The sequence below is a fragment of the Apteryx rowi genome, unplaced genomic scaffold, assembly GCF_003343035.1.
Source record: "Apteryx rowi isolate R43461 unplaced genomic scaffold, aptRow1 scaffold_137, whole genome shotgun sequence".
Taxonomy (NCBI): Eukaryota; Metazoa; Chordata; class Aves; order Apterygiformes; family Apterygidae; genus Apteryx; species Apteryx rowi.
Window position 1 is genome coordinate 248529 of NW_020447608.1, and position 24149 is coordinate 272677.

At 44.1% G+C, this 24149-nt stretch overlaps 1 protein-coding gene across 1 annotated transcript in view; it reads left to right on the top strand.

Moving 5' to 3' along the window:
- The first annotated feature begins 211 nt into the window (after positions 1-211).
- Positions 212-24149, top strand: part of IFT43 (intraflagellar transport 43) — a 46261-nt gene continuing 22323 nt past the window's right edge. Inside the window, exons 1-3 of the mRNA XM_026057191.1 lie at positions 212-253; positions 613-702; positions 16323-16390. Coding sequence (XP_025912976.1) covers positions 212-253; positions 613-702; positions 16323-16390 — 200 coding nt within the window. The remainder of the gene's footprint in view (positions 254-612; positions 703-16322; positions 16391-24149) is intronic.

Below are 24149 nucleotides of genomic sequence, written 5' to 3' on the forward strand. Positions count from 1 at the left end.
GCGGCCCGGCCGCGGGAGCGCGCGGGCGGCAGCCGTGCCCGCAGCGGCCCCTGCGCTGCTTCAGCACGCTGTTCAGCCGTGGCCCAAGCGGCGCGTGCCTGCGTGCGCGTGGTAGGCGGAGGAGCCCCGGTGTGCCGCCACCGGGAGCTGCGGCGGGGCTCGCCGGGCCGCGGCCGCGCACTACCTGGCTGCGCGCGGCAGGGCGGTGGTAATGGGTGAAACCATGTTCCCGCCTTCTTTCTCCTCTCCCTCGGTTAGCTGATGTCTGAAGTTTTGAGCTGTTCATGGATATTGCTCCAGGCTTAAATTTTGTGGGACACCTTAAAGCAAAAAGAGTTGAGCAGCCTGTGGATAAGACTAAGAAGCATGATCCACATGCTGGCAGTGATGTGCAAAGTGGCTGTGTGAGCAATATGCAAGTTAATGCCTGCTGTTGGTAATGATTTTTGAACTTTTTTTTTGGGGGGGGGGAAATCTCACTGCATAGCATTAGTATCACTACAGAGCTGTTGCTTGCATTTTTCTCTGTGTTCTGTTGGGCTGTCTTCCTGAAGCTGATGTGGTGAGTAACTGTGTGCCCTCTGCTCCTTCGTGATTCCCCCTGTGCCATAGGTATTAAAGATGGGCCGTCGAGCTCGCCAGGATTTCTTTGCAGATGAAAGCCTCAGCTGGAAGAATTCCTCTTCTGCTTCTACTGGAGAGGTGGGTGTCATTTCAGGATAACCTGTCTTTTTTTTTTTTTTTTCTCTTTACTGTGCGCTTGCTAGGGCTGGAGTATAATTTCTGATGGTCAGTATCAAGTTTGTATAGCAACTTTCTTTTTCCTTTGATACTTTTCAGTTTCTTCCCTGTACAGGCTACAAAGGTCATGCTAAGCATGTGATAGCTTGTCTCCTGAATAATAACCTGCAAGCCTAGTTCCAGCTCAGCTTTGGAGAAGGACTGTTCCATCAGTGCTGCTTCTGATAGCAGGAGAAGACTGTCTGAAACTCTTCTTTCACAGGAGAGTGAAACAACATCCTCAAATACCCAGAAAGATGAGATCGGAACCCTTTCAACTCTACTTGAAGGTTTGCTTTCTGATGTTTGGCATGACTTCTCCACAGCCATCTCCTGCTGAAAGGAGTACCCATTAAGAAATGATACAGAGATTATGCTCCCTGACACCTTCAAACAGACTAAAGGCTTATCAGACTTCCAGCTTATTTACAGTGGTATTTGTTTAAATAAGATAATACTTAACTTCTTGCAATGTCAATAGTGTTCTCTAGAATACCATGTTCTTGGTTCCTTTCAACTGCAAAACCACTTTGACCTTCTGACCACTCTGGCACCAAATACACTTCAGGCTTCTGTGCTTAGAGCCCTGGGACCTTTTCTCTTGGCAGTGGCTACTTTTCTAACATTCTCTGTCATGGCCTCAAATGACACTGACTAACTGCATCCCAGCTATCTGTGCTGAAACAGTTTGTGGGGGATGTTTCTTTGGAGTCCCTGCTGTGCTGTTGAGGATGCATTCTTACAGCTTCATGTACAAAGAGATCTCATAGAGCAGGCCTTTTTCTGGAGAAAGTATGCTCTCTTTTCTTTTGCTTGGCATAACAAAGAATCATCTCCCACCTGCATGTTCTCCCTTCCCTGGCTATGCTAGGAGTTTGGGAGAAAATCTAGGAAGGAGTTTGTGGAAAGTGTGAAAGGCCCACGCTCAGATGTGACCTAAACTCTGTAAAATCCATCCTCTTTGCACCACTACTTGTCTGCCACCTTAGCAAAAACTGAGTGCTCTGTATCATCCATTACCCATGGTTTCTAGGGTTAAATCACTTCCCACAGGCAAATCGAGCTCCCTTTGGCATAGTTACAGATACTGGAGAATGAGGAAGAACATCCATGGTAAGAGGAAGAACTAATACTTGCCAAGACTTTTCTCATCTTATCCAGGTGAAGCTGGGCATCCATCTGTGTTTGCTTCACCTGACTAGCTGAAATTATTCTAAGATCTTAGCTCCTCCTAGTAAGAAGTTGAATATACTCTTTGAAGAAGTTCAAGAGATCTGAAGTGATTCCCTCAGCAGGCTCTGTGCTTCATCAGTGGGCCCCTCAGACCTCCTGCTAAGCAAGAGACTCATGGACCTTAAAAGCAGATGGTTTGGCCTGTGCTTGCTTCCATCTGTCCCAGCAGCACTGGAAAGACATGACAGGTCTGTGCAAAGCAAAAGGAATCTCCTTATTCACATCCGATAGTAGTGTCTTCTGTAATTTAAAAAATCAGAATAGCAGTGGGCCCTGCAGGTTAAGAAATATTTAAAGAAACCAGCTGGCAATTGGGTGTAATCATTGGTTAGCCTACAGATTAGGGTGGCTCGCTGTCAGACTGTTCTCTAACTGGAACTGGCTGTCCCAGTTTATGGAATGACTCCCTGGTCAGGAGGAGATTAAGCCTCGATGTGGGGGACAGCTTACTGTCTGTAACTTACTACAGGTTGTACTTGGTGTGTCTCACATCATAGCCATTTTAATGGTTGTGAAGAGATCATAATGACTCCAATCTTTGGGCATCACCAGAGAGGTCTAAGAAATAGTTAGGATCTTCTATTTGAAGGCAGTGAGCTTTTCAGCAGCAGAAGGGTGAGCCTTCCATGCCTTAAAAGATTCAAATACGTTATTTCTGAATCTTAACCATCAGGAAGAAATGTTTGTGTCAATAGTCTCTCTTCTTTATTGCTAAACGTTGCTTTTAACTGAAAACCTTGGAGCCACTGGGGAASAGACAAAATCCAGTATAAATAATCTTCAGCCTTTTTCCTCTGTTCTACAATTGGAGGCCTCTCATACATAACCAGATTTGATACCAAAATGAGCACTTGGTAAAACTAATGTTGTGTTTCCCTTCACCCTAGATTGGCAAACACCTTCTATTTTTCTGGAAGCTTGGCTTTGACTTTCCTCCGAATGGTGGAGTCAGTTGTTAGAATGGGTATCTTGTTCAGTCAACTGGTCATCTTGAAACCTTTTCAAGGAACCTTCCCAAAAGAAATACAAAATAAAAACTGTACTCTTTTCTAGAACTGGCAGTAGTAGAGGAGGCGTATTGTGATTAATTTGGGCATAGGAGATTGTCTTCAAAATCAATAAAAGAAAAAAAAAGGGGGGGGCGGTGGGAGGGGGTTGATCTAAACCTTTGTTACCTTCACACCTTCAGGATGGTGATTCTGGACTCTGTATTTCAAAACTGTTTTATGATTCACCTTCCTCCCTCCCCTCCCCCCTTCCATGTTGATCCATCCAGCTGAAATTTCTGGTATTAACATCTCACTTGTCATGCTATTCTGGTCTTTCCATGGCTCTGGGAACCATTCAGGAAGTGATTTCCAGTCAGAGCAGCTTGCTTGAAGGAAGCAAAAAGTACCTGTTTATCCATGTTTCAACATTTGGGCTGGTTACAAGGAAATTCACTTCAAGGAATGAACAACTCATTTAACAGAATTGCAAAGATCTTTGTTTTCAACTCAGTAGGCAAATCTTCTGACTTGGAGCCTAGATCTTATTAGATCACTGCTGAGCTCTCCTTGACCTGGCCTCTGTCTTCCTAAACAGACTGCATACAATGGTACATCTCATCAGCTGTCTTTCTTCTCTCCCAAGCATGCTGTAAAAACCTTTTCCCTAGGACACAACTTCAATATGTTGTGCCTTACAGCCTACTATACTTCCTCCAAGCCCTCTAAAGAGAATATGATATCCTAGTATCTTTTCAGTGCATGTTGTGTGTATATGTTGTTCCCTCTCCCAAAATAAGCTGCTTGGAGTGGTGCTTTCTGTGTAATTCCTCTGCTCAAATCTCTAACAGATAAATCTAATTCCTGTGTGGTGGTGTCTACATTACCTTCAAATTTAGACCTCTGTTTCCTCAAGGAGTCCACTAAGCGTCACAAAGCCCACAGTCAGCCATCAGACATGCAGAGCATTCCTGCGTTTTCAGTGTACAAGTACTGACAAACAACACTGCAGCTAGGTATTATTTCATGAGGCAAGAAGGAACATAATTATCTGCTCTAACTGGTGTGCAGTCAACATCCTCCTACAACATTGGCTTTGCATGTTCCTGGCTTCAGAGCTCCTTGGCAAATCAACAGGCACTTCTTGTGCACCCAGGGGAATTGCTGTAAATGGGAATTCCTAGAGATAAGTCTGCTTGCTGCATGCCAGAACTCCACATTTCAAGCATTCATTTTGAGAGGGGTAATGCATCCGTTTTTTCCATTGGGAGGCCTTTCCCATCCCCTGGCTTCATGTGTTACTTTTTACTCATCTTGATGCTATTAGGATTCTGACAAAATGGGGACAGACTCAGGCTGGTCACTGTTAGTATAATGGTAGGAGCAGATCATATGAGTCTGTTGATCTTTGCTCCCCCATCCTACCAGTACTTCTGGATAATTTTATAGAATAAAAGTCAAACTTTTTTTCCTGGCTCTAATGTTGTTATGTCCAACAGCCTGAGTGCTGGCTTGATGACATCCACTGAAAGAAGCTGTTCAGCCAGGTTTGGAGCTCTTGAGAAGATTGATTTGGAAAGCTGAGTGGAAAAGCCTTTGCATTTAAATATATCAGCAAATTTTTCCTTTTCTGTGTCGCCTCTCAACGAGATTGAACTATTTGCTGTTCCACAAGAAGTCAGAGTGCAAAAATATTTTTCTGTTATCCTGCTTCCATGGTCTGTTTCCTCTTCGTCCTACAGTGACAGGATTCCTTTGGGACCTCGTTCAAGCTTTCCCTGCTTTTTCTACTTCTTACAATCTCAATGTGGTGTTGACTGTGTCCCTCTGGCAGCACTTTATAGATTCTGTGAGTGGAGACTGCTTTTAGTAAGGGCAGTATGTCAGCCTGAGGGATGGGGGTTTTCCAGACTGTGTTGAGAGTATCACTGTAGAGGTAGGAGAGGGTCACTCTGACTTAATCTCAGGGTCTGTCCGGAGAAATTTAAGTCCTCTCCTGGTTTTCTTCGCCAAATTTCACCAAAGTCTGAAGAAGGGCTATGTGCATTCGTTTCGGAAAGTCTGATCCTCCGTTGCTGTCCTACCTGGTATTAGTAAACGTGCTTAGGTAGCTGTAGTCCTTGGGTGATAATTAAAGAGTAAGACAGTGTTTCTCTGCTGTAAAGATATGTTATACAGGATAGGTTCCTCTAGACAGCCAAGGGCTTGGGCTGTCTCCATTGCATATTGGAAGGATGTTTCCACAGGTGAATTTTGCAGAGCAGCTCACCGCCACCCCCAGGCTTACGAGCAGTCCTGGATTGAGATCTCTGGCCTCATTTCTTAGGCTGACATCCAGGCATCATTTAAATAAGACTCCTGTTAGATAACTGGAGTGAATAAACAACTGCAAGTCAATTGCTGAGGCTGAAATCCATGTGGAAAATTGCTCAGAGAAGAGTGGTTATTTAAGTACTTTTTCAGCATGTGTTGTCCATCTGGCTTTCCTTCCCTGCTACTGTGTAGTCCTGTACCACCTGGATTCTGTACAGGCAGAGAAGCTGAGGTCGTGTTGTGACCTGCACAAGCCTTTCTACTCTTGGGTGTGGGAGGAAGTGTGTCCCTTGTTGCTGGAACTGTGCAGCCATCAGATTTTACTGCTTGGTTGAAGCTGATTTCATTTACACTGCTCACTAATATGGATACTTCACTACCCCAGCTGCATTAACCTGTGTGTAGCCTCCCTCCACCTCAGTCATCGTAAGAACATAAACCAGATGACATTGCAGAGACTAAATGGACTTGGATGCCAAAACATTTTAATCACAGATATACGTAACTGACTGCTTACATGACTTCCCTGTTCTGCAGGAGAGACGATGCAGTCCAGAAGAAAGTTGGGTGGGTTAGCATAGTGGTTCTAGCCATGCAGTATGTAGTCCTCCTGCAGGATCCTGGGCTCTTCTACATTCTCTCCCTGAGTTACTCTGGACACTGTCATTTATAGTACTGGGTAAAGAATACCTGATTCTTAATTGGCTTGTTCTTCCTAACAACTGGCTGTCGTCGCTGCTGGTGCTCACAGCCTGCTTCTCTCAAAGGTTTTTGCCATGTTCTCAACTTCCACAGTGGTTAACAGGCTGTTTACACTTAAGTTATTCCTCCATCCCTATAACCAAGCTATTCTCTTATCCTATAGGGTTAACTAAAGTTCATATACTTATGCTAACACTATTGTCAACTGGACCTATGTTATGCCAACTGCCATAGATCCCAGTGGAGCTCAGGAAACAGTAGCTCCTGGAAAAAGGGCTGCAGCCTGCTACAGTAGATAGCCCACAGCATGACTGGTACTCATTTCTGGATGGTGGCATGCTTGCAGGAATCAAGCCATACAAATAATGGCCCAAATAATTTGGGCCTTTTCATCCTTTCATGGGAGGAAGAGCTAAGTCTGATCTCCTCTCATTCTCATTTGTAGTTGTTTTTCTTCAGGTTGCATTTCAAGGGTCTGTTTGCCGGCAGACTTTCCTGCCTTCTCAAAAATGCGCACTCTGTAGTATCACAGTTTTTGTATGTATAAATGACTATGGATACAAAATCTTATAACAGGGGTATCAACTTTGTACTCTATGTGAATAAGATTGCAAAGCACGTGCTGTGGAAGAGCTATTCATGTCAGTCTTCGAACTATTCTGTGCAGATTTCCATAGTTTTTTCCTTTTTAACTTCTTCCTCTCTTTTCCTTCCTGATCCTTCTAGGATGAAGACTCCGAGGAAAAGGTAGACCATGTAGGTCTAGAGGACTACTTTCTAGGTAGATGCTGGCTCCTCTGAAGGGGACTAGTAGGACTAACCTATTCATGTGTCTGGAGACTACCTTAAGAGGGGACTTTTGTGCTGGAGAATAAGATGAAATCATGCTTCAGATGCAGCACCTATCCTGCATCCTCTGTTCCTATTGCTGATGGGTTTTGTTATTATCTTTATAACAGCTGCTCTTATCAGCTGCTGCATCTGGTACTGAGGTCACAGACCTGTATGTGCCCAGTGGAAAGATGCTCTGTTTTAACTTACGAGTTAGGGCAGCAATTAGCTAATAGTGTATGAACCTTACCGAGCTTTGGTTTGCTCTTTGGTATGGCTAGCTGGCTCCCATAACATGAAAACTTGTCTTTAGGGTTTATGGAGTCTTGCTGGTGCCCCAGAGGAGAAGGCCAGCCAGTAGTAACAGGGATGTGTCTGTGTATTTTTTGTGGGTCTTTCCTTTTTACTGTACCAGCACTGAGAATGTTAATACCTGTGATGAATAGGGTGGTATAAGGCTTCTTACCAGGCTCCTGGAGTACAGAGAAAAAGATTACACATATCCTTTCTCATCCTGCAGCAAAGCTAGACTACATCTTAGCATTCATTTGGCATTAGAAGCCAGGGTGATGCTGTTCAGTACAAACTGAGAACTAGTACCTGTTTCTGCTAAAATCTCTGGGCCAAAGAGCCCTACACTCTTCCTGACAGTGGAGTTGGTGTTGCCCAGCTTTCCTGGCTAGAGCTGCTCTCTGTGTACACTAGACAAATTTAAAGCATCCTTTTCCATACTTGAATTCCTTCTGCTGAAGCACAAGCCCAGTAGTGGTAGCATAGTAGATTCATTTGTGAAGCTTAAAGCCTAGAAAAGAAATACATATCACTCATCTCATTACTTCTGGCCTCAGCAGGGTATTTTCATCGCAAGGAATGAAGACTGCTCAGCTCAGCTCAGTTTTCTCTTGTGCTACCAGAGGTATTACTGCAGGAAAGATCCACTGCGTAGCCAGGTTTATTAGTCAGTAATGGATGGCTCAGGGCTATGCCCAGAGCACTTTCCCATTTATCAAGCAGAGACCTCCCACTGACAGGTATAGTTTTGGGGACTGGTGATCCAATAGAGAATTTTCCGGATAATTGATCTAACCTTCCTTTTTTTTTCCTCACTGGAAGCAGTCCTCATGATCATTTCACTGGAGCTAATTCCATCTCCATACATTGCCCGAAATCATTGATTCCCAAGGTCTACTGTGCCAAGTGGTGGCTGGTCACATGCCACAGGCACCTTCTTGCTCCTGGCTGCTAAATTTCATTAAAATAACCAATGTGACGCTTCCACGTCAGTAATTGTTGCTTCAGGGATCTTGTGCAATGGTGCCTGGCAAGGTCATTTTCTCTAGTATGAAGTGATCCCTGCTTTGAAACCCCTTTTGTTTCCAGCACTCTTTTTTAAGAGTATGCTCTTAAGAAGTACAGTCACACTTTATAGTGTTTTTCCGTTTGTAAATGCCTGTGAAGGGTAACAAAATGGTTAACTGAGTGTTCAGGAATCTGACTGATGAGAAAGCTGCTTGTAATACTTATATCTTTAAAATGCTTACAAACTTCTATTAATTTTATCATAAGCCCCTTCCAAGCCAATTATTAGTGGAACTTTATAACATAAAGTGTGATCCAAAACTTGTTTAGCTGCAGTATATCCCTCCCCTAGTCATTGCCAGGCCAAGCTGAAATACTTGGCTTCTTGAATCATTTGTCCGAAGTTGGCCCTTTTGTCCCCCTGATGGCTCATGTAACCCTTCTCTGAACTCCTTTTGGGCTGTGCTGAGTGTTACAATCTGAACTCTTCCTGGATTTGGTCTGTTTCTTCTTGCTGGGCTGGAGGTACTTTGTGGCTGCCTGAATATTAGCAGCTGCATCTGTGTTGTCGATGTGAATGTACCTGCTGAAGTCCTGCCCTCCAGCCATCTGCCTGCTCTGGGACTTGTTTTGCATCCCCTGGCAAACCATTCATCTTGGATCTGAATTTTTGCCAGTTGAATCACTCATTTGGCTACACCTTCCAAGGTTGCCTGGGACATTTAGCCAAAGGCTGTGAGACTGATCAATGGTATAATAAAGGGTGTATCCTAATATCTCAGTTAATTTGGAGAAGCAGAATAAGCAGGAGGAGTATGAACATGGCTGGGAGCCAGGATTTTGCTGGGTTCTCTTCCTGGCTCCGCCACAGATTTGCTTTGGGGCCTTGAAGAAGGCCCTCCTCCAGTTTGTGTTAGGCCTTGTCTGAAAGGAGGGATGGAACTTTATGCAGGAAAACTGTGGGGTTTCCCTAAACACATTCCCCAGAGGGGTTTAGTTGCCTTACCATCATAGYAAAATTCACAGCTGAGGTTAGGTGCCTAGACTGTGTAGTATGTAAACCATCTCAGGATGGGACCGTGGATCTATTAAGGTAGTTAAGAGTGGCAGGGGACTACAGTGCGTCTGAAACCCTGTTCTTCCCTGGAGTTCTAGCACCTCTCTGAGAACTGTGGGTAAGAACTTCCCTGTACTAGCAATGAGTGATCCTGATCCCTGTCCTGGTGCTTTGCAGCCTTCAGCAGTGGAGTAGGATTTTTCCTTTCCTTCAGGAACCAAAGGGATGGAGCTGTTAATTTTGATGCTGAAGCCACCCATTTTATATATAAGCTCAAAGATCAAACCCACCATCTTGCTTCCAAGCTGGAAGATCTTGATTTTATTCTCCTTTTCCTCCTCCTTAAAGATATATCATGTCATGTTTCCCACCTCCTTAGAGAATATCATATATCATGACAACACTATGAGCTGTTCTGGGTCTGAAAAGGCTCCCTTCCCCTGAAGCTGCTCTGCTTTGCAAAAAGGAACTTAAAGAATTTTTGGGCCACAGGGAAGGACTGTCAAACTGAAAGGCTACAACATTTGAGTCAGGGGACCTCCGTTTCGGTCCTAGTGATCCAGGTGGGACCTTGTCCTCCAGTTGTACTTTAGTAGACATGGCATAGATAGTTTCAGGGTTCTTCATGGACTATAGTAAGGTGAACAACTGATTTCCATCCCCCAACTAGGTGAATATATTGACCTCTATAGATCTATATCCCTCAAACTTTGAGTGGTAACATGCTTTAAGGCAACAATTGGAAGGAGGTTTTCTGAGCTTTCCACAGGGGCAACCAAATCCTTCTGTAATTCTAATTCCTGGTGCTTTTAAAACAGTTTGGGTGGAAAAATGGGCTGTTGCTTATTAGGCTAAGAGGACATGCCAGGAACAATCGTTTTCAATGAGTTGATGTTTGCTGGAAAAACAGCTATGAGAAAAGTTAAAGTACCTGACATGTGAAGCCAACTGTGGACTCATTGTGTTGCTACGTGGCCCTATTTGGTGAGGTTATTTAAGTAACTATATTTGCATCCTAAAATGTAGTGCAGATGATGCAGAGACCCCCCAGTGAGAAGCAACCTATACCAGTGGTGCAGTGCTGAGAGGAGGTACCAGCCTGGTTACCAAAAGTAACTAAAACTAGACTGTTTTCAGACTTGAGCTGACTCACATGGATTCTGTTTGCAGGTGTGTCTGTGCCTGTGGTGTAGACATGGCCTAGGGCTTAGTATGATCAGGGCCTTTAATCAGAGCGGTATTTTCCTGACCCAGTTCTTACCCTAGCGCAGTGGTTGGCACCCAACTCCAAACTCTCATTCCATTATCTGGTCTGGTCTCAGTCTACACAGCAGGCACCCTCCAAGTGCTCTTCCCCACATTCCTGATTCACTTGTTCCTGCCTGTCACTTAGCAATGTCAGACTGAAGAGCCAAACAGTGGATGCACTCAGCTGTGTGCTTATTGGGGGGCACTATTTATGCAAAAATAATCACTCTGTTTTAGGCACTGTCTAGCCATTCTTGTTCAGAGAATTCATGACCTAAGAAGTCATGTTTCATTATAATGCAGTCCTTTATCATCCTTTTTGTATTTATGACTTGCATTACAGTAAGACCTAGGGAATGTTGGTGTGTGTCTGGCAAAAAGTTTTCATCCCAGAGACCTTACAGTCTGACTGCATTATTTTTCTCTAGCATTTTGCTCTTGCCTGTGATCTTCAGCTTGTAGCAGAGCCCTTGCCAGGGGCTAGCTACTCTTTGTATATGGCATGTTGCCAAGGTTTTGCCTTCTTAGGCATGTTACTGGGATTGGGGTGGACTGACAGTAGATAGCTCTTGAAGTGAGAGGCATTTCTGAGAACCTGGGAGAGTTCTCTGAGAGAGAATTTCCTGTAGCCTTTGCACATTGTGAATGCCTTCCCGTTTGCGTGTTTGTCCTGGGCTGGGCTGAATTTATCCTTCAATATCGCAGAGTCTCTGTAATCTGTTTGGATTCTTGCATTATGCTAATAAACACCGTCTACCAAAGGGAGCCGGCATCTTAGGTAACACTGGGTTTTTCACCTGTTTCCTTTTGACAGAGGGTTGCTGCTTTTTTCCAGTGGTCTTCTGGTTGCTTGTAGAAGTGCTGGACTCTTAGCCTGTTCCTGGGGACCGCTCAGCTGGAAGTTGGCCAGATTCTCCAGGAGGAATCTCAAAAATGCTGCTGAACTTTTGTTCCCTAATTAGGCCAACTTCCCCAGCGTGAGCCCCAGCACTGCATGGCCTCGAGCTCCCCAAGGCCTTGCGCTGCCTTTCTCCTGTGCACCCCGAGTGGCTGGCCAGCAGGGCAGTTATTTTCAGCTTTCTGAGGTTATCTACTAGCCTTTCAATGACATCTTTTCTCATTCTTAATGAAATAGCATTTCTCATCAGCCATGTTTTTCAGCCTTTCTAGTGATATCCTTCCTGCTTGGCTACTCTGGTGTGGATTAGGGACTAACACTGGGAATCCCATGGGAAATAATTTTATTAAAAGCTTTTTCTTTTCTTTCCACACATTTATTTCACACTTTGAGTGCTCCTTGGCCCACCTGAACCCAGCGAAAGAACTAAAGGAGTAGTGTAGATGGATGGGAAAATGTCTGCCAGTATGTAGCACAAGGGAGAAGCAAACTGGTTGAGAGATGTTACTGTACAGCTAGGAGTGATGGAAAGGGCATTGCCCTGTGACTGTGGGTTGCGAGAGGATTCTACCATGTAACCCCTTGCTGGGAAGGTCAGATTGTTGTGTGATGCCTCACTGTTTTCATGCAGGGAGAACAATAAATCTGGAGACGGGTTAAGGTGCCAAATGCTGCAATATGGTAGTTTTCCTAGCAGGCGCACATTTAAGCTGACTGTTTAGCTGGACCTGGCCATTGTTTTAGGGGAAGAAAGTCGTGATACCTGTTTTACAGTATAAGCTGCTCCTTTGATGGATGACAGAAATCATTTGTAGCCCCACAAGAACTTTTTGTCTTAATAACAGTTTTGCTAATAAAAGGTCAGTGACTAAGAAGAAAGAAGGATTGTGAAAGAAATAGAAATCCAGGGTGTTCTATTAGGCTGTTAAGAGACATGCAGATCTTTGGAGAGGATTCGTTAAAAGCTGATGCACTGCTTTCACCATCTGTGGACCTCATTAAGATGGCTAGTAGAGTTGGGCTGCTCTTTGCAAAAAGCCTAGGTTTGCGCAGATTGGGGGATCGAGCCCTTTTTTTGGATCATGTGTGCTCTGAGGGCTGTATAGATGGTGAATTTTATGTGGCCGCTCAGAAGCAGCGGGGTTATTTGACTTATAGCTCCTCGATTGGCAACAGTCAAAACTAATTCATCGGGCCTGTTTGTGGAGGTTTTTATTTTCATAGATCAGGGGAGCTCTGGCAACTTGCTGGAGAAAAGGAAGCTCAAGACTGGGCATACTCCTAGCTTTCTTTCTTCTCTATGGTGATTATTGGATAAAAATAAGGTGCTTAAATATCATACAAGGTCTCTGTATATGGGACAGGACATAGTACATGTCCTACAAGATGTGGGATATACATGACAGAAGACTGTCCTGCGCTACATGCTGCCAATGTCATTTGAGTCCGTGTTTCCCTGTACAGAGTGCTGACTGTTTCAAAGCAGTTGCCATGTTGATGAAGGTAAATGAATCCACGTTTCTGCACCCTCCTGAGAATCTGTTTGTGGGAGGGACCCAACACCTCCATAATCTGCCTGGGTCATAGTAGGTGTTAACAGAAACTTTGCTGGATCCTCAGGATCCAAAGAGACACAGTTGCTTCCATGAGGGAAGCAACATCCAACTAGCACCTTCAAAACTGCAGCTTTAGAGACGTGATCTGACACATAGCCTAGAAATTTCTGCCTTAATGGGAAAGTCAAATTAGAATCCAACCCAGAACTACATCTGTCTGATAAGGAGGGCCTGACTACAGATAAAGAAGAGGGTATAGTTTCTACTTTAATTCAGGAAAGATAGAATTCAGGTTCACTGAGCAAGGCCAGTAGTTTTTCAAAGGAGGGATAAAATACCAAGTACAGTGGTAGTACGAAAGTATCAATAAGGAAGAAAGCCTGGGGAATCCTGGAAAAGTGCCATCATAAAAATGGCATATTGAACTCCTGAGAAAAAATAAAAGGCTCAGACCATGGCAATGTGCCTGAAGAGAGGACATTCTGCAGAAACTGAGGTAGGGGAAAGCTTTTGTAGATAAATAACTGACAAAGTTGAGCAAAAAAGAAAACCACAGCAAGTAAGTGGTTAGGTAATGCTAAGAAAGGGACTGAATTCTTTTGTAAGAGCAGCAAGAGTTGAGAGAGAACACTGCTGTTGAGAGAGAACACTGGAGCTAGCAGATTCTCAGCATTTTGAAAACTAAACCACTTTGAGCGCATAGCTGTATATTTGGGAAAATATACAAAAGAAAAGTTGTAACACAGGGGTGCCAGCAACTTCTGATCATGTAAAGTCTTTTTCACCAGAATGGTGTGTTCAGTGGTGCATTTGCTCCGTTACAGAAGAACAACCTCTTCCAGTTCTGCTCTACTCCCTCTGGGGCTGACGTTCTCACTTTCCACTTCAAGCTCTTGCTTGCAGCTGCAACATCGCTAGCCATGACCACATTATGGCGATTCTCAGTTGTAAATTATGCTGAGGTTTTGGAAATGTGAAAGTATATGAAGCTAAGTTTATTTACTTGACAAAAGTGCATGTGGTGTGTGACCTTACTATGGCACTTTGCAGGCAACTAACAAAGAAAAGCCATTTATCCTCAGCTGACAGCTAACATTGCCTTTCCTGTTGCTAGTCCTCCTATAGGCAGTTGAGAAAGAATTATCCGGTTTATTGCAAGAGGAATAAAAGGCCTGTAGGTATATGTGAGGTATTGTCAGGGTCTGACAGACATTCAGGGTTGCTTGGTGTATATGATCAATGGGAAGAAGTTGTAAAATTGGCAAGATATTGGGATCAAACCCCTAAACACAATGGAATCATGTCCTGTGCAAAGACTGGGACAGTCATTCATGTCACCCTCTGATCTGGAGTGCCCGACTTGAGGTATCTTGGATCTGAAGACTAGTTTTGATGATGAGGGAATTAAATCACAGGCACACTGGAATGTTCTGGCTGCAACAGCAGCAGGAGATACTGTATTTTCTCTCAGCCTTATGCCCCAGGCTCTTTGGTGACATTTGTGTAACTCAGTGTACCTTTGTGACCTTGTTAGTTGTTTGAGGAGTTGTAAGGCTGTGTTGGGAACATGGCCTGCTGGCTCTCCTTGGATGGCGTGATGGGAGGAGGGAGAAGGTTGTTTGCATGGGAAAGATCAGTGTGGGAGGGAGTGTGTTTTTGAGGTAGGGGTGTGTGTAATGAGAATAGGGATGTTTATGTGGGCACGCACGCCCATATGTGGTGTGTTTTTCCCCTTTTTCCTGGGCTCTGGGTGTGCCCAGATCAACTGAATTCAAAATGCTCCTTTTTTGGCACTGTAGCCTCTTCTCTGGTTTGGCATCTTAAGAATCTGGGGGAATCATTTAAAGATCAGAAAACTCCATTCACTTGTGCCCCTGAAGGCTTCACATTCTGTGACATGGTCATTCCAGTCGACTGAGCTCTGTCCCCTGCGGATGAGCCCATATAAGGAGGCTGTTTCCTGTGTTTCATGCTCCCTGCCTGTCCCTCTGCCCTCCTGTGCTCCCTTTGCTGAAGAAAGCTGGTATTTTGGGACTGCAGCTCCTGCCTCATTCCTGCTCCCTGTTTATTTTTGGAGAATGACTATTTTTGCTCCTATCAAGGAGTTATTCAGGGTCGTGCCCCCTCCCTGCAGCAGGCAGCGGCCGCCCCTGGCAGGCTCTCTTCATTTCCCACACTCACAAACAATGCTCTGCTTCAAGAAATAAACATGGGAGACCCCTACCATCAGGGGTTAGCTCTACCTCTTCCTCATCTGTGGCAAGAAATGATTTGGCCTTGGCTCAGCATTGACCCCACATGTATGCAGTCTCCCTTCTGTCAAGTCAAAAATCCTCAGGATTCACCCAGCCCATTCCCTTTCTTAATAAAAGCCTGGGGAACCATGTGTCCGCCCTCCACTGCTGCAGCTGAGACTCCTTTTCAGTTGCCACATACTTTCCTCATTTTGTGATGCTGTTTTAACCAATCTTTTTTTCTTGTGATGGTCCCTTCACAGATTCCTGTAACCCACTTTCCCTTGCTGGGCACCATCAATTGGGAGCTATATAAACTGAAATTCATCTGCTGGATTCAGCTTGCCCCTTTGCTTTCACTACTACCTGTCCTGCAAAATACTGAAACCAGTGCTGTATGAGATACTTCAGGCAGGCTGAACTGAACCCCAAACTGCAAAAAAACATGGACATCTCCCACACAGTGGGAGTTCATGCCCCGTCTTTGAAAATTCCCATCATGAGTCCCAAGCTGAATTCTTGTTTTCTCTTGCTGTGCAGCAGAGTACCACACAAGAGAATTCAAGAAAATAGAAGGCAGTGTCTTCTATAAGGTCCAGCTGGACTTCTCCTTTAGCATTTCTGTGTGCGTGCGTGTGTGTGTGTGTGTGTGTGTGTGTGTGTGTATTCATCTCACCTAACTTTACAGGTCTGTCTAATTTCCTATTTCTGGCGGTGGAGAAAAGCAGGCGTTTCTAGGGAGCAGTTCCTCACCTAAAATAAGGTGTCTAAAACATGTGAGCTGACTTATGCCCTAGGAAACATGTAATGTGTGATACCCGCAAGCGAAATGTGGGTAGCAGTAACAATTGAGTTCCTGGTGAAACATGCTTTGCCAGCACAGCACACACGTCTGCCAATCAGTCTGCTGCTGCACTCTCTGTGTCTTGGGCAAGTCAAACGTATACAGACCTGAAGCTTGTCATGATACTGATTAGAGCGATTCATCCTGTGCTTACAAAGACACTTTAAAACCTATCCTGCAATATTTCTCTTTCTTTTGTTTTATGAAATAACATTTTAAACTGCCTCTCAATCTCTTATTTGATAACTTGTTACATTAGTGTGAGTGGACATGGTGTCTGAATTGGCTTGACTTTGGTTTGACTGGAGTTAACTGTAACAACTCTCTTCTCTTTATTAAAGGGGCCACCACCTAAACCCCCACGCCGGCAAGGAGGCTGGGCAGATGATCCTGTACTGGCACCCAGCAAGTGAGTACTCACCTCTTTCCTTATTAAGAGGGCTTACGCATGGATTAACTGAACATCACTAGTTGGGCTTTGCTGTCACAGGCATTGCAACAATTTTTCTGGATCTTTATAGACTGCCTATCTCCAATATCCTTGTAACTCCTTCAAACCATTCAAAGTATTGCTCTCGCTTGGTTACCTTGCTGATGCTCTTTATGAATTGACCTGACTAAGCTCAGGACTGTGTACCAGCCTCTGTCTGTGGGAGGCAGCATATCCCTTACCTGGTACAGTGACTGGAAGGAGTCAAGAACATAAAAAGCATATTAAATACAGGATCTGTGAGGGGGTAGTTTGTCTGCATGAATCCTTTCCAGGAGAATGACACATGACAGTGCACCACTGACAAGTATGCAATGAACAGTTCAGGATTTAGTGATCAGCCCTGACAACAAAGGTGAAATTTGTTGATGTTTATGTGTGTGAGGGGTTTATGTTATAATGGAGATGGATGGAGATGGTCAGAGAGAAGAGCTGATAGAAGAAAGTATACAAATTGGAGAATGCAGGTTGAGAAGCCTGATACTTATGAAGGACAACTCAGAGAAAGGAAATATCATGCCATGGTAACAAACTAGGTATCGGAATTAAAGGATACGTCAGACTGAGAGGAGGAGACTTCATTACAAGCTATTCATCAAGAGCTATAAAGTTATGCTCATGTTACATTTCCTATTCACAGAGCTGAAGGGCTCAGCCATGAACTGATATGAGATTGCTTCTATATGTTAAGGTCTATAACAAGGGTGAATAGAACTGGACACCTGCTTTGCATTCTGATTTATGGAAAGGCTATGTATTTTCTTTCCTGGAATCATGAGAATGGGGTGGGATATCCAAAGACCTGTTACGTATCCAGTATTTCTGGGGAAGTGAGAAAGGTGGTCTATACTCTGCAGTAGCCATTTTGGAAAACAGTGCTTTTCTGGGAAAGTTATTGCTTTTTGTTATAAGAGTAAATGGGCTGGCTGCAGCTGGAAGTTGCCATAGCAAACATGCATCTACCTCAGCGTTATAGAAAGATTCCATCAATGATCTTGGAACTTTGCAGGACCAAGCAGAAGCTTTATGGAAACATGCTAGCAGGGAATTAGGGTGAATTGTGTTGTTTAGGAAAAATAAATTATGTAATTAGTGGCTAGGTATGGGACTGAATGGGAGGTAATACAGTTGTTCAGGGCTGAGCCTAATGTGTCCTGAAGGACAGTACAGGTTCCTCATGTAACAGCACTGTGATGTGTGTTGTTCTAGGATGTTTTGCATCACTTAACTCTAGTCTTATCAGATAGATTTGGAGCTGATGTCATCAGTGGTACTTCTCCAACATCCCAATTGCATGGTTTACAGATAAAACAGGGGTTTGGCCTAAAAAACTTCCTCCCAGGTTGTACACAGCTCAGCTGTAGGAGCTGAACAGGAGATAGAGGGGTACAGACCTTTCTACCTGCGAGACTGTGCACAGTGGGACATGGGATGAAGATGTGTGCCTTGTTCATTCATGCATAAAGTACTTGATGGTAGTTTCCTGTTCTGAATTAAGAGCTTTTATGGAACAAATTTTATGAAGGGAAGGGGACTTATTTTAATCATAGAAGGGGCTAGGATTCTGTACAATTGTTCCCCTGTCATTTCTTTCCCTCAGCTGCAGATCCTCCACAAGCTGATCTCTCTCTCTGCCTCACTCCTTCTCTCTCCCTCTCCCTCCATTAAAACAGTCTGAAGTGCTGGTGCCTGTAAGGCTGTCTTTGTGACATATCCCAGAGTAAAGCCTTCATGTGAAAAGTCTGAGTCATCGGCTGATGTCATACCAATGTTGCTGTAGCTTTGTTGTTTCTGTTTTCTCAGGCCTTATCTCCCCACAGCTTTTCTACCAATTTGACTCAGTTTGGAAGCCCATTAAGTTAACTTGCTCTGATTTCACTAGGGTAGATGTAGTTACACTAGAATAACATTATTATATTGGCATATCTGATGTAGGTATAAGCAGTTTTACCAGTGTGACTGAGACCACACTTGGGGTTTGCACTGCTTTAAGTAATTCTGTTTTCAGAACTGACAGAGTTAAAATCTGTGTTTTTTTACTTAGAAAGAGTGAGCAGAGTGGCTGCAGTTAGATTTTCTGTGTTGTATAAATATATTGTGGGTCAGATGGGATACTGCATCCATTTGTGAAATGGTCGTGTAATTGTTTGTGTGTTATTCTCTCCCCATTTGAAGTCTAACTTTTTGGTTCTGTTTCTGACAGATTCAGCCGGTTGCAACTGCACACTTGCTGCTTTTTCTGCAGGGATACTTAAATTCTTTTTGGTATATTTCTAGCTTAGAGCCTATCAATGTGAAATAATCACTTGAAATTGCTTTGTGTTTCCATTTGGCACATGCTAGAGTAGAATTTCATCTGCAGCCTGGTTTTCCATTTTTCTACCTTTGGTCCCTCCTAATCACTTACCTTCCCACCTCTTGTCATACCTAGGTAAACTTGCAGATATTCTCATCATCCTGCTGGTTCTTTCCATCAGATTGGTGCTGTCTCAGGCTACTGCAAGACAGCAAGAGGAGAAGCCTTAAAGTTTTCCAACATGTAGTTAGTTTTAAAACTAATTTGCACATATGGTGTGCAAGTAAGATAAAGTATTTCATCATGAGTTCCCATAGCATTTACAAGTGTCAGATATTTAAATTCCCAAGAATGATCAAAATGATGCCTTTTACTGATAAGATTTCAAAAAGTGTAGAGAATACTTTGGACTCCCAGTACCTCTGTAGATCAGCTGTCTTTACTAGGAGTCCCATTTTGTAAATCTGGATAATGACAAGGACTACGGGTAAGTGGCTGAGCAAACTCTGGGAGTCCTCCTCTGTGATCAGCAAATAAATGGCACAAGGCAGTGACAGGAGAGTCTGTTTTTCTTACTGAGAGGGCCCTCTGCAATTGAATCTGCTGTATTTATTTTAATTTGTACTGAGAGAGAAGAACAGCTTAGAGGCAGTCCCATTGCTACTTATTCTAGACCCAGTATGGGAGGAAAGGGGACCAGCCAAGAACTTAGGCAGCCACTTGGGGCCTAGTACCATGCTGAGATTACATAAATAATAGTAATTACAACTATTTTTTTGCTACAGAAGCAACTTTCCAACCACTGGATGGAGCCCAAGTGCCATTCTGAAGGCTGTGCTGATGTCCTTAATGACATCCGTGTTGACACTTGTGACAAGCAAAGCAGAGGTTTTATTGTCAGGTTATCTCATGCATCAGAAAGAAGAAACACAAGTGTCTGCCAGCAGGAAAAGGCAAAGGGAACTCAGTTTTGCACACTGGTGAGGATTTAACAAATGGGAGGTGCTTCCAGGATCCATTTAATTCCAGCTTCAGCTGATTTCATCTAAGTGACTTTCCTTATGACCAATTTTCCTTATAGAATCTCTTCAATTTCTCTCCCTGTTAGTATCTTTATTTCTTTGCTTCTCGGGACACCTTCAGTTTACTTGGGTCTGTGTTCCCTTTGGTTTTGTAACCTCCCTGTGATTGGCCCTTTAAAATTCATACAGTTTTCCAGGCAGCAGCTGGCACTGTTGTGGAATAAACACAGCTCATTTCAGGTGGCCCTGCAAGCAAAAGCAAGTGCTGTTTTCAGTAGGAAGTCCCTTCCATTTGCCTGCACATGGGAATCCTCTGTTCTGCAGGGATTGTGGTATTTCAGCAACAGGTGCCCCAGCTATAATTGAAATTGGTCCTTTCTGACTGGTAGGTTTTACAAAGATGGAATAATCAGGGCTTGTTTAGTAGAAGGACCATGCTGAAGTGTTTTGGAGCAGAATTGGCAGTACAGTGTGCAGGAATGCATGTGACAGGACAGTGAATATTAAGGGCACCCATAGGAAGGAAGCAAATGTAGTCGGGGTGTCCTTTAGACCATAGCAGCAGCGTCCCAGGCTCAGTGCAGATATCACTTTAGGACGCTGGAGGGTGGGCAGTGGTGAGATTGTACCCTGGAGCTGGAAGAAGGTTATTTAAGAGATTAAGGATTTGTACGATTCAAGGTCTCGGGAGAGTAAGTAAAGTTAAAACCTCTTGCTTCAGAAAGATGGGCTTAAACTATCCTATGTTGTATCTGTATGAAATGACCCTTGAGAGTGCCTAGTTTATAGAACCTCTGGCCATCGCTGTCTTGCAAGTGGGAGTAGTAAAGTGCTCATGAGTTTTTCTATCTTACGTTGTAGGGGGAAGTTTGTGTCATTGCTTTTCCTCTCTACTTCCAGTCCGGCAGTGTTGAGATAAATCCCAGGCCAGGCTTCCCTGTGCCGCAGCCCTATTAGGAGCAGAGCCATGCTCCTGGCTGTGGGGAAGATGGCAGCATCACTCTGCATCTTACAGCCATCTGTGGATATCCTCAGTGATGTGGAGAGTGGAGGCACAAGAGATTGAGGCTGCCAAGTGAGGGGGCACAACTTAGAAGGAGAAGGTAGAAAAGGAAGTCTGATTAAGTTTTGTCTTGAAGTGTCTGTTTTTGGGTTTGTCCCTGCATTGATCTGCAAGGGAATGAGGCAAGTAATGGCCCCTTGGGGACCTTCAGGACTTTCCTCTCAATGTCAGCCGTCATTTTCAATCACCCTCTCCCTCCCAGCCATTAATTTTGGCCCAGGATCATGGGGACTTGTCCATCTATCACTCCTAATTGACACTAAATGATCTGTCAGTTTATTGATGAACGGCAGGAGTGGAATTGTCACAATATATTTTACTTTCTAACAACTCCTCCTGACAATTTTACCTTGTCCATCTCACTCTCCTCACATAAATCTCCATTGGCCTCTCATTCCTTCTCTTGGGCTGTTCTGGTGCCAGGCGCCTCCACGCCATCGGCACGCATCAAGGACATCAAGATGGCGGTAAGCTGCAATGTGCAGGCCCAGGGTGGTTTTTTTTTCCCCTCTCTCTCCCCCCCCCCCTTTTATTTATTTATTTATTTTTGATAGGCTGGATGTTCTAGGAATGCTAACAGGCTCTTGTCCCTCCATGTCATTGCTGGGGTGAGCTCTCCTTGGTGTTTCTGTTTAGACTCAATAAAGGTAACTGGCAGAAGAACGCAAGTCCCCCCAAAACAGAAGAGTCACCTGAGAATCCCTCAGCACTGTGGCTGTGATGAGGAATTTTTTCCTTCTAATCCTGCACAGTGTGACTTTCAAGGTTTTCCTGCAAAAGGAAAATGCTATAATTGTGCCCTTCCCTGTATCTTTGCAGTACCAATAGGAGCCTGGAAAAAGAGTTGTTTTGTTTTCTTTAAGCCATATTTCTGTTTGTTTTTTTCTGTTAGTCTTATTTTCTTTGACTTATTTTTCTTGAAAGACACTGGACAATTGAAGAACTAGTAGTATTGTAGAGTCCTGCTTCCCTAGAAAATGAAGACTGCATGGCAGAAACAGGATAGAAGTTTGTCCATGTAAGTTGCTGAGAAGACAAAGTGTGCTCAGGGTGAAGTCTTCTTGCTTTTTAGATTAAGGAAAAGCATCTTCCTTCCTTAGTTCTCTGCAATTCCAAGGAATTTATCAGCAAATCCAGGGAAGACCATAGTTCCTGTCTCATGTATTTCTAGCTAAGAAAAACACCACCCCACCTTGAAGAACACGTGCAACTTTCAACCCTTTTGTATCTGTTAAAGCCAAAGCTTAAAACTTGTCTGGTCTTTGTAGGTCACTTCTAAATAGGCTGTGAAGTCTGGCTTAGTGCAGTTTACCTTTGGAAGGAGGCCTAAGATGACCTGATGTATTTGCTTGGCCCTAAATCCCTTCCCTCTACCCCCCCCCCCATAAACCCTTCCAAAATTCTCAAGTTAGAATCCATATTCTAAAAATATCTTCTTTCAGAAGCTGTGGCTCTCAGATGACAGCACAAGGTGCCATGCATTAATAAGTATCTAGTTCTTGGTTGTGCTTTTCATTTAAAGGTTTTCAGTGAGGCCAATCACAAGTAAAAAATCTTTGGCCAGGTCCTTCAGAATCAGGAGAGTGTTTTATATTATGTGTTTTTCCCTTTAAATGGAAACTGAAATGCTTCTATAACCTCAATAGCCATTTGGTGTGAGAGTTGGCCCTGGTGGTTACTGGAGGCTGAAGACACGATCACTTGGATAGGAGCCCCTGTTCTCAGGGAATGAAGACGTGTGGTGGATACCTCTAGAAACTGCTGCACTGTTTTCCCACACAGCAGGAATTTGTACAGAGTGTTGTTTTTTCTGTTGCTCAGTGGGAGCTCTGAACAGCTTTGCTGATCAGCTCTTTACCAGTGAGCGCTTGGGGGAACCCTGGGAACATCTGCTACRGGGATGATGCAGTGAGTAGGCTGAGACTGAGTGACCTCCATGACCTCTGTCTGTCAGCTCGTTCATTCGTGCCAGTTCCTAAAGTCCTGCTTGCCAGAGCTTTCCTGCTTTTTTTTTTTTTTTTTGTTAAGCAAGCCCATGTATTAGGACATGAAGAGAAAAAACAACATTTCAACAAGAGATTGATTAGTACCTCATAAGCCCATTTCAGCTGGGGCTGGTTAGCCACAGTGTCTGTCAAATCCTGTCCCACAGAGCGTGCCTGCTCACCGCTGCATCCTTCTTCCTCCAGTGCAGTGCTCTAGGGCAGTGCATTCAACATGTGGTCCAGGCACCCCAGGGAGCCTGTGAGGATCAGAAAGTGGTCTGTGGGACCATTACAGTTTCAAAAAAATGTGTGTCTGCCCAAAACCCCATTGTGGAGATACAGACATATCCATGTGCCCCAGGGCTTGGAAGCTGACGACTGTGAGGTGACTTCTCATGAAAGAAGGAAAGGCTTTTCATAATCCTGCCTTTGCTGAAATCAGTGGCAAAGCTTGCCTTGATTTTAGAAAATGTAAAGATTTAATTCCCTGACTTAATCCAGGCAAACCTGCATTTGCCAGGCTGTCACAGTCCAGGGAGAAGGCGTAGAAACTTAACTGACCAGAGCCTCAAGGAACATGAAATGGGATAGCTGAGAATAGTTTGTGGTAGTGCTTTCCAGTGAGGGCTGCAGTTCTGCTTTGTGTATGGCTTTGATGAATCTTTTCCTCTCCCTATGCCTCAGCAAACAAGCAGTGACCAAGACCCACACTTAGAGAGTTGGGAGAACTGATCAGCTCACACTCATGCGTCATTTTGGATGTGGTACTAGTCATGCCTCAGGCTATTGAACAAGCTGCAACGGGTAGCTCACTGCCCACTCACTGCGGTGATAGGCACTATAAGAAATACTTGAGTAAGAAAGTGTAATGGCCTTTTTTTTTTTCTTTTTCTTTTTTTCTTTCTCTGGCCTAGACTTGAGTCGCAGTTTGTGCCCTAGAGGCAAAGGCCTCATGTCTCCCTGTTGGCTGAGGCAAGCAATCTGTGTTGGGGTGGGTATGGTTTTGGTTGGAAGCAGAGGCAGAATGCTGGCTGGTGATTAGCTTCCTCCACACACAACCCATCTCTCTGCTCTCTCTTTGATCACTCTGCTCTCAAAACAAAATGTATCTCTGAACATCAGGACGTTCCCTTTTTTTACATCTTATTCTTTTAGCAAGAGGGCAGCTTGAAGCAGTTTTTTGGTTCCACGTGATTCATAAAAGAGAAGTGGTTTAGACATGCCAGGAAATAAGCTGACACACAGACAGAAGAAATTCTTCCTCTGCCCCCAAAGCCCTGTAAGTACCCTTCGCTCCCGGCCTGCAGCCCTG